Source organism: Anolis carolinensis, unplaced genomic scaffold (genome assembly GCF_035594765.1).
Source record: "Anolis carolinensis isolate JA03-04 unplaced genomic scaffold, rAnoCar3.1.pri scaffold_8, whole genome shotgun sequence".
NCBI lineage: Eukaryota > Metazoa > Chordata > Lepidosauria > Squamata > Dactyloidae > Anolis > Anolis carolinensis.
The window spans coordinates 3,911,472-3,923,122 of record NW_026943819.1 but is presented as its reverse complement, the minus strand read 5'-3'; the positions used below and the strand labels follow the sequence as shown (position 1 = coordinate 3,923,122).

Sequence of the window (11,651 nt, the reverse complement as noted above, 5' to 3'; positions counted from 1 at the left end):
ATCCAACGTAAACGGGCCGGCTGAACGTTGGATAAGCGAATATGTTGAATAATAAGGAGAGATTAAGGAAAAGCCTATTCAACATCAAATTAAGTTATGATTTTACAAATTCAGCACCAAAACATCATGTTATACAACAAATTTGACAGAAAAAGTAGTTCAATATGCAGCAATGTTATGTTGTAATTACTGTATTTACAAATTTAGCACTAAAATATCATGATATATTGAAAACGTTGACTACAAAAATGTGTTGGATAATCCAGAATGTTGGATAAGCGTGTGTTGGATAAGTGAGACTCTACTGTAATAATAAATAGACTAAAATAATAAATGTATTATTAATAACAAAAAATAGAGTAAAATAAATGTAATTGTAGCAACAATAATAGAGAAAAATAATAAATGTAGTAATATCAGTACAGTAGAGTCTCGCTTATCCAACGTAAACGGGCTTATCCAACGAAATGGAAAAGTCTATTAAACATTAATTATAATAATGGCAATAATAATAGAGAATAATAATAAATGTAATCATACCAATAATAATAGAGAAAAATAATAAATGTACCATATATTCTCGAGTATAAGCTGACCCAAATATAAGCCAACCGCTCACCCGAGTATAAGCCGAGGGGGACATTTTCAGTCTTAAAAAAAGGGCTGAAAAACTAGGCTTATACTCGAGTATATGCAGTATATCAGTCTACACTGGCCATACGATTCCGGAATTGCATTATATGGATCTACATTGGCCATATGATTCTGGAGTTGGGTTATATGGGTCTACACTGACTATGTGATTCTGGAATTGGATTATATGGGTCTGCACTGACTATATGATTCTGGAATTGCATTATATGGGTCTACACTGATTATATGAGTCTGGAATTGGATTATATGGGTCTACATTGACTATATGAGTCTGGAATTGGATTATATGGGTCTACATTGACTATATGAGTCTGGAATTGGATTATATGGGTCTACACTGGCCATATGATTCTGAAATTGCATTATATGTGGTTTACATAGACCATATGATTCTGGAATAACATTATATGGATCTACACTGACTATATGATTCTGGAATTGCATTATATGGGTCTATGTTGACCATATAACTCCGGAATTGCATTATATGGGTCTACGTTGACCATATGATTCTGGAATTGCATTATATGTGTCTACATTGATAATATGAATCTGGAATTGGATTATATGGGTCTACAATGACCATATGAGTCTGGAATTGGATTATATGGGTCTACATTGATAATATGAATCTGGAATTGGATTATATGGGTCTACAATGACCATATGAGTCTGGAATTGGATTATATGGGTCTACATTGACCATATGATTCTGGAATTGGGTTATATGGGTCTACGCTGACCATATGATTCTGAAATTGCATTATATGGGTCTACGTTGACCATAGGATTCCGAAATTGCATTATATGGGTCTACACTGACTATATGAGTCTGGAATTGCATTATATGGGTCAACACTGACCATAGGATTCCGAAATTGCATTATATGGGTCTACGTTGACCATATGACTCCAGAATTGCATTATATGGGTCTACACGGACCATATGATTCTGAAATTGCATTATATGGGTCTACATTGACCATATGACTCCAGAATTGCATTATATGGGTCTACATTGATAATATGAGTCTGGAATTGGATTATATGGGTCTACACTGACCATATGAGACTGGAATTGGCTTATATGGGTCTACACTGACTATATGATTCTGGAATTGCATTATATGAGTCTATACCCGGCATCAGCTAACCTCGGCCCTCCAGGTGTTTTGGACTTCAACTCCCACAATTCCTAACAGCCTACCGGCTGTTAGGAATTGTGGGAGTTGAAGTCCAAAACACCTGGAGGGCCCAAGTTTGCCCATGCCTGGTGTAAATGCACCCTAACAGCTTTTTTTTCAAAACAAATCCAATGCGCAAGTGGGATTAAACTAAAGGGAGTGATTGCAACGAGACGTGACGAGAGGAACATTTCCCGATTTTCCTGTTCTTGCCGATCCTATTTGCATGAATGAATTAATGACACAACAACCCATCTGTCTTTTGTGCAATTCTTCCTTCTGACTCAAAGGAAGGAAGAGGCGCAGAGCAACGAAACCGGGATTTCAGGAATCATAAGAACCTTCCCTGCCAAACTGGGACATTGCATTGTACGTTTTTATATCTATGGCTAGGGATGCCGGGAGTTGTAGTCCATAAAGTCTGGCAATATATGTACAAAGATGAGTTCAACAATACCTTCTTCCTCCCGGGTGCAATTATAAAACTTGTCATAGGAATCAAAGACAAAGTTACAGTATAAATATAGTTTTTATTAATAATGTGTGAAACCCAACAGGAGGCTTTGCATAAACCTTCAAAACAAACAGCAAAGAACAGCCTAAGTTTGCGACTCTCAAAAGCCTCTCCGGCCACCGATTGAAAACCAAGCATCCGGGAAATGCAAGAAGTTTGGAACAATATGGCATTAGAGTTTGAATATCGGGCTATGGCTTAGGAGAACAGGGTTCGAATTACGTTTCAGCTTCAGAAACCCACAAAGTCACACACTCTCAGCCTAGGAGGAAGGAAAAGGCGAACCTCCTTTGACCAAAGTTTACTGAGGAAGCGAGTTCCTAAGTGTATGTTGCCCATTGAAAACCATCAAAGCTAAGATAGGTTGGCTTATGTCCCTATATTGTGGTGTTTTGACACTAAAGAGCCCTTTGACTCTATATAGCAGCTGAAATTGAGTCAACTTTTAAATGGAAATGGGCACAAATTGTTGATTTCTAGAAGCGAACCAGGCGCACACAGCTGTGAAATCATATATACAGTAGAGTCTCACTTATCCAAGCTAAACAGGCCGGCAGAACCTTGGATAAACAACTCAGAGGAGTCGTCCTTAGATAGAGAATCAAGGTTAAGATTAAAGGTTCGCCCCAGACACTCCCCTGGAATAGCTGGCAAATGCATAGGAATTCAAGGGCAGAGAAATGCCTTTTTGGCTTGTAACATGGGTAAATACAGTAGAGTCTCACTTATCCAACATAAATGGGTCGGCAGAATGTTGGATAAGTGAATATGTTGGATAATAAGGAGGGATTAAGGAAAAGCCTATTAAACATCAAATTAGGTTATGATTTTACAAATTAAGCACCAAAACATCATGTTATACAACAAATTTGTCAGAAAAAGCAGTTCAATACGCAGTAATGCTATGTTGTAATTACTGTATTTACGAATTTAGCACCAACATATCACATATATTGAAAACATTGACTACAAAAATGCTTTGGATAATCCAGAAGCTTGGATAAGCGAGTCTTGGATAAGTGAGACTCTACTGTATTTATATACGGATGCACTCCAAAGGATCTTTCATATTGCACCTATATATATATATAGTAAAGTTTCGCTTATCCAACCATTGCTTATCCAATGTTCTGGATTATCCAACGCAGTCTGTCTTTTAATAGTCAATGTTTTTGTAGTCAGTGTTTTCAATACATTGTGATATTTTGGTGCTAAATTCATAAATAAAGTAATTGCTACATAATGTTAGCATGTATCGAACTGTTTTTTTCTGTCGATTTGTTGTAAGACATGATGTTTTTGGTGCTTAGTTTGTAAATTCATAACAGAATTTGATGTTTAATAGGCTTTTCCTTAATCCCTCCTTATTATCCAACATTTTCGCTTATCCAACATTTTGACAGCACATTTATGTTGGATAAGCAAGACTCTACTGTATACATACATACAGTAGAGTCTCACTTATCCAACGTTCTGGATTATCCAACGCATTTTTGTAGTCAATGTTTTCAATACATCGTGATATTTTGGTGCTAAATTCGTAAATACAGTAATTACAACATAACATTACTGCTTATTGAACTACGTTATCTGTCAATTTTGTTGTAAAACATGATGTTTTGGTGCTTAATTTGTAAAGTCATAACCTAAATTGATGTTTAATAGGCTTTTCCTTAATCCCTCCTTATTATCCAAGTTATTCTCTTATCCAAGGTTCTGCCGGCCCATTTAGCTTGGATAAGTGAGACTCTACTGTACTACAAATCCCAAGCATGGCAAAGTGGAATTATAGGGCTATAATATCACAGAGTAAAATGATCCCCGGAAGAATCCGCATCGAGACTGATTTCCAAGTAAACCACTTTAAGGTTGCCATCCTAAGCATAGCTACACAGTGAGTAAACCCCATTTACACATGAGTAAGCGTGCGTATGGCATTGCCGCCTTCTTGGATTTCCCATTTCCAGTTTTCAAACAGGTTTGACGCTTTTCTGAAACAACCCATTTCCTTATGTATCAAAAGACGTAATTTTCTTCCTCCAATACGACACACACAGTAGATCTAGATCCACCCACAAAGCTAAACACTGAGAAGGAGAACCAGAGCTAAGTTTATTTCCAGATGCTGAAATGACTGGGAGAGGAAGAGCTGCAGGTGAAATTTCAAGGAAAACACACACAGATTTGTTCGTGACTGATCCGCACAGAAGGTCAAAGAAAAAGCTTTTACTTATTGCATGACTTTGGAGGGAACGCAGGAAGGAGCAGAAGGATGGACCTTAACACACTTTGCCCCACATGCATCCCAGCCTCCTCTGTCTTAGCACCAATGATAGGATTGCAAGTCCGCTTCTTGGATACATGGAAGGAGAATTGGTGTATGCAAACACGCTCAACTTTGCATACATTCATACATCTGAGAGGGACCTAGCCTTGGAAACTTGACTTTTGAATGGCGTATTGGGAGAATCCCTCACCAGCAACTTCCAAAAAAAGTAACTTTTAAAAGTTCTGGTTGAGTGTAACTCAAGGAAGACCACCCAGAGGAGCCATCAAGGCAGAGCACTTTGAGGAACCCTCAAAGAAATTCACGTGTATTAAGGGAAGTTGAAACCATCACGGAAAATTACTTGTAGGGACCATCATGGAAATAGCAACCATAATGGAAGACCATCTGTAGGAACTATAACGGAAAACTACCTGTAGGAACAATCAAGGAAAGTCACCTACAGGAATCATGAAGTTCTTAAGCCATCCTTGAGTTATGCTCTTTGGCTAGGACTTGGAAAGGTTGGGTTTTGGAGCGGGCTGGCTGGGAGATTCTGGGAGTTGGACTTCAAAAACAATATGAGCCATGGAAGGGGTATTGCCTTAGGAAGATCACCTGTAGGAACCATGAAGGAAGACATCACCATCAATGAAAACTACCTGAATGAAACATCAAGCAAGACCACTAGGAGGAACCATCAAGGAGGACTATCGGAGGAACCATCAGGAAAGACCACATGAAGAAACCATCAAGGAGGATTACCCGGAGGAACACTTATGGAAGTCAACCTGCAGGAACCATCAAGGAGGATTATCTGTAAGAACCATCAAGGAAGTCCACCTGAAGGATCCATCAAGGAGGATGACCTGAAGGAATTATCAAGGAAGTCCACCTGGAGGAACCATCAAGGAGAATGACGAGAATAGATAGGATGGGAGGAGAATGACGAGAGGAGATAGGATGGGAGGAGAATGATGGGAGGAAGTAGGATGGGAGGAGAATGATGGGAGGACCCTCAGGAACCATCAAGGAAGATTACCTGGAGGAACCATTATGGAAGTCCACCTGCAGGAACCATCAAGGAGAATGACGGGAGGAGGTAGGATAGGAGGAGAATGACATGAGGAGGTAGGATGGGAGGAGAATGATGGGAGGACCCTCAGGAACCATCAAGGAGGATTACCTGGAGGAACAATTATGGAAGTCCACCTGCAGGAACCATCAAGGAGAATGACGGGAGGACGTAGGATGGGAGGAGAATGACATGAGGAGGTAGGATGGGAGGAGAATGATGGGAGGACCCTCAGGAACCATCAAGGAGGATTACCTGGAGGAACAATTATGGAAGTCCACCTGCAGGAACCATCAAGGAGAATGACGGGAGGACGTAGGATGGGAGGAGAATGACATGAGGAGGTAGGATGGGAGGAGAATGATGGGAGGACCCTCAGGAACCATCAAGGAGGATGACCTGGAGGAACAATTATGGAAGTCCACCTGCAGGAACCATCAAGAAGATGACCTGGAGGAACTATCAAGGAAGACCACCTGGATGAACCATCAAGGAGAATGACGGGAGGAGGTAGGATGGGAAGAGAATGACAGGAGGACCCTCAGGAACCATCAAGGAGGATTACCTGGAGGAACCATCACAGAAAACCATGTGTAGAAACCATCAAGGAAATCCACCTGCAAGATTCATCAAGGAGGATTACCTGGAGGAACCATGAAGGAGGACTATATGGAGGAACCATCAAATTCATAAGCCTTCCTTGAGCTATGTACATTGGCTTGAGCTTGAAAAAGTTGGATTTTTGGGTGGGCTGGTTGGGGGATTCTAGGAGCTGGATTCCAAAATGAGGATGAGACGCAGAAGGGCCACTGCCTTGGGGTCTTCTGTACATAGAGGGATGACCAATCCCACCCCGAATCCTTTCTCTAACAGGAACACGATATCAGTGGTGGTGGCAGCCAATTTTTCTACTTGCCCCAGGGTAAGTAGCCTATAATGATGCCCCGGCTAAAAGAAACAAACCCCAGATGAAGCATAGATTCCCCTGAGAAAAAAGACTCAAAATCTGTCCTCGATGTTCAACCATATTTAGCTAAGTGCATTCAAACCCAATTTGCTTCCCTTTCCCGTATCTTTGGTTCTTTATCTGATGCCAATGCTGATAAATGCTTCCATACAGCTGTAGAGGTAAAAGGCTGAACGTTTCCTTCTAATCCATGCATTTATGGCTGAAAAATCTTTGGTGGTCCTTCGGGAATTTCTTTTTTTTTGAGACAACAGCTTCCATCATTTATATTATGCAAGTTGGAGTCAAATACATTGAGAAAGGTGAAGGTTTCTGAGACTACGGAGGAAGAATGCATTGGTGCTCGTAGGACTTTGGTTTCTATAAAATAGGAACAACAGCAACCTCCTATAAGCATCAATGAGACTAAAAATTGATATTTGTCCATCCTGTCCCTTAGGAAGAACCAAGCTATTAAGTGCCAATTGAAATGCTGTTTTAGACCAAAAGATATCCAGATATTCTAATCCTGGCAACGCTCAAAACACTGGGTAACGATTGTACAAAATATCAGTCTCCACACCGTTCGTTTCCAAATCCACCCACCCCTCTGAAATATATTCTATACATACATTGTTCCTTGCTTAGCAGCAATTAAAAGTGCAGTTTGTTAATAGGTGAGACTGGAAATGTGCACAAGGAAAGGCTCTTCCGTCTTTTCAAGTTGAAAAGGAAGAAGGCGTGCGTCCAAAACCCGTACCATCTCCAAAGTCTAAGGTTGCAAGGAAACGAACGTTCAAAGGTAGTGATGGTTCGTGGCTTCCATGTCTCTGGGGCAGTGAATCCGCCCCAGGTTTCTACCTTAAGAATCTCTCCAAGGTGCTGAAACTATTTAGGGAAAAAGCCAGCAACTTAGATAGCTCTTTCAAACTTCGGACTGGAACCCAAAACGGATTCATAGAGAAGCCACCAGTCGCTGCTTTTTCATTTGACCCATTAATAATGTCATGCAGTAATGCTCCCGAGCAGAAATAACACGTGCAATACAATATTTTGTAATTTGGGTAACACCAGATAACCAGCTAACACTTTGAAGTCTTCCAAAAATATTATCACTATTATTACTGGTTTTGGTCTTAGCTTTGGGTTCTCAACTGCATGACCCAAGGCGAATCCCTCCTTGCTTCCACCTCATAAAATGCGAATAGCTGCTCCTGCCTATCTCCTTCTCGAAGGGCAGTTGTCAAAGCTGGCTCCAGTTACACTGTATGGCATTTCTGCAAATATTAGAAACACTGGAGAGGCCATTGAATAAGGCAGCAGGGAAGAAAGAGCTAGGACGCCGAAGTGATTGTCTCAGCACTCAAGGGTTGTATCCCCATAAAGCACAAACGCCAAGCCTGACCTATGGCTTGGAGGTACCATGGCAAATGTCACAATCCCAGGAAAACTATAAAGCTGGCACAATGGGGCTCTTGCTTCCAATGATACGACCCCTGATTCATTTCTCTGAATCCTTAAAGCTCAGGGATGGACCAAAATGTATCCATGGACCCAATAAAATAGATTATGTGATGGCACAGATTTTAGAAGAGTTTGGAAAACTTTGCAAAATAATGAAAGGGGACAAAATGGAATTGAACGTGCCCAAGGCAACAATTGTTCTCTAGCAGAAGTGGGCTAATTTGATTGTCAGGACACCCCAAATGTTTTCCAGGTGGAATCAACACCACATTTTTGGACCCCGAAGGCATTTTAGGCTGAGTTTTGTTTGGGTTGCTGTGAGTTTTCCGGGCTGTATGGCCATGTTCCAGAAGTATTTTCTCCTGACATTTTGCCCACAACCTCTGAGGATGCCTGCCATAGATTTTTCGACCCTGAAGGCATTTTAGGCTGAGTTTTGTTTGGGTTGCTGTGAATTTTCCGGGCTGTATGGCCATGTTCCAAAAGTATTCTCTCCTGACATTTTGCCCACAACCTCTGAGGATGCCTGCCATAGATGTGGACGAAATGTCAGGAGAGAATACTTCTGTAACATGGACATACAGGCTGGAAAAACACACAACAACACTGTGATTCCAGCCATGAAAGCCTTCGACAACACTTTGACTTTAGTTTACTTCCCATCCTGGGTGAAAACAGTTCATTTGGGGTCTCCAAGGGAATAATGTGACCCCCAAAATCCATAGTTGCCCACCTCTTCTCTATGTCATCCATCTCAATTCTCATGATTGTCTTTCTCCAGCCTATACATTCCCAAGGGTTTGCTCAACCCAGGCTTAGACAGAACGACATTCTGCTCACACTTTGGTTAGATTTCCATGCCAAGTAAAAGTAAATTCGGCAACCTGTGTATAATGAATGGACAATTGCCTGATTTGCATCTTTTGCAGCATTGCTTTTACAGCTTTGCACCATGTTTTCCCCCCCAATCCTCTGCTTTTGAGAAATATCCCTCTCTGCTTTTCCAATAAGCCAATAAGAAGAGATTCGGAAGAAGTTGGAGATGCCACATCCGGCACAACGTTCTATGCTTCGGCAGAATCATGATCATCTCTCGCGCACCACAGTCTGCAGGTCTCCAAAGTGCTACAATAAACCTAAGCTTCGCCCTATATGCCCAAAATCTGGAATTTTTACTTTCCTGGGGATTGCAATTCCCAGAATCCCCTGACCACTTTTTGCAGTTTACGCTGGCTGTTAAATCCTGCAGTTTTTCCAAATTCTGCGGAGCTGATCCTTTTGTCCAATTCTCAATCCCACATTGATTTTCTCCTAAAAACACCAGGAAAAACAAGAGTTTCCGGGAAGGGAAATAAGGGGCAGGGAAGACACAAAATGCCCCCCTCTCCGCTACGGTTATGGTAAGCATTTAAAGCCTTGTGCAACACTCCTAATACGGCTCTCGGTTTTGTAATATTGAGACACATGCTACAAGCTACTGTCCGTGAAAGCGAGCAAGTCAAAAACGGCACTGGGGCAAACGGCGCTAGAAAACTGTGCTTTGTAGAGGATCTCTCCACCCCTGTTTTCCCACCCGCCAATGGATCCTAGCATCCCCGTTTTCCCCCTTCTCCATCTTCCTCCCAATGGACCAGAAACCAGGCTTTCTTGTTCTTAGTTGAGACAATGTTCCGTGAAGACATTGTATGGATTTTTGCGCCTTTTCCGACTGATATTGCTCCAGGAAGAAAATCTTGACACATTCCAGAATTGTACCAAAAAACAGAAAGAGAGCGAGAGAGAAAGAGAGACCAATTCACAATGCTTGGAAAGGTTAAAACTGTTTGGAGACGTCTCCGTCAAGTCTTCTCGGCCGAGCCAACGCTGGTCGCCATCTCCCCAAAGATACGACGAGCCCCTTCTTTGCCCATAGTTCTCCGGGAAATGTTTTATCTCCCGTCCCACGGTGTCCGCCCAAGGTGTCCCCGGGTCCTCCTTCCTATCTTTCGGATTTCACCTTGTACTTGAGGGTGAGGTAGGCCAGGAGCCGGAGGCTGATGAAGAAGATCCCCAGGACAATGAAGTCCAGGTAGAGCTTGGCTTCCTCCACGTCCAACTCCTTGAGGATCTTCATGGGGTCCTTGAAGGGACACTCGGGAAGCTTGCACTCCAACTCTTCGCGCTCCAGGGAGTAGATGGTGAGGATGACGCCTTCAAAGCCGTACCTGATCAGAAAGAACAGCCTCATCAGAGTTTGGAAGCTTACTTTCAAAAAGCCATCGGTCCCTGTTACCTTGTAGAGTTGGCTCTCAAAATCCAAGGGTGCTGCGTCCATGGATTCAGCCAACCATGGCTCAAAAATACTATTACAGTAGAGTCTCACTTATCCAAGCCTCGCCTATCCAAGCTTCTGGATAATCCAAGCCATTTTTGAGGTCAATGTTTTCAATATATCGTGATATTTTGGTGCTAAATTTGTAAATACAGTAATTACAACATAACATTACTACATATTGAATTACTTCTACTGTCAAATTTGTTGTGTAACATGATGTTTCGGTGCTTAATTTGTGAAATCATAACCTAATTTGATGTTTAATAGGCTTTTCCTTAATCCCTCCTTATTATCCAAGATATTCGCTTATCCAAGCTTCTGTCGGCCCGTTTAGCTTGGATAAGTGAGACTCTACTGTATATCATAAGCATTGATTCTATAACAGTGACCTAATAGTCTAAGCCAGGGGTTCTCAAACTTTTTCCACTGCGGAGCCTCAAGAAATGTTTATATATTATATTATATTCTATATCTATCTATATCTATCTATATAATAAAAGTGTATGTGTGGGTATGTATGCATGTGGGTATGTATGCGAGTATGTGCCAGCTTTCTCATTGGCCGCCACTATCACAGGCCATTGAGACCACCAGGAATGACGGATCTGGACCAAACTTGGCACACTTAATCCCCATGATGCACTTTACGCCCTAGTGCCGTTTGTGGGACGATGGCCCATGGGTAATGGGATTTGTAGTACTTTCAATCACTACGACTCCCACAGGCCAATGCGACACCCAGCAGTGACGGAACTGGACCAAACTTGGCATACACAATCCCCATGAAACCCTTTCCGTCCTGGAGCAGACTGGGGAAGGATGGACCAAGTAACAACACTCACTTCTTGCTCTGGGAGTTGTAGTTCACCCTTATATAGTCAACACTGAACCCAGCTGACTTCGGATCTGGACCAAACTTGCCACACTGCCTCATCATGCCCAACTAAGCATACAGGCAGGGTTTCGGGGTGATTGCCCTTTGGCTCTGGGAGTTGTAGTTCACCCTTATATAGTCAACACTGAACCCAGCCGACTTTGGATCTGGACCAAACTTGCCACACTGCCTCATCATTCCCAACTGAGCATACAGGCAGGGTTTCGGGGTGATTGCCCTTTGGCTCTGGGAGTTATAGTTCACCCTTATATAGACAGCACTGAACCAAGCCGAATTCGGATCTGGACCAAACTTGCCACACAAGTTTCTCAAAATACCCGGGCACCGCCGGGTCCTCAA

At 42.1% G+C, this 11,651-nt stretch overlaps 1 protein-coding gene across 1 annotated transcript in view; it reads right to left on the bottom strand.

The window, feature by feature from the left end:
• Window positions 1-2,348: 2,348 nt before the first annotated feature.
• Window positions 2,349-11,651, bottom strand: part of abcg4 (ATP binding cassette subfamily G member 4) — a 47,735-nt gene continuing 38,432 nt past the window's right edge. Inside the window, exon 15 of the mRNA XM_062961150.1 lies at window positions 2,349-10,307. Coding sequence (XP_062817220.1) covers window positions 10,082-10,307 — 226 coding nt within the window. The 3' untranslated portion in view covers window positions 2,349-10,081. The remainder of the gene's footprint in view (window positions 10,308-11,651) is intronic.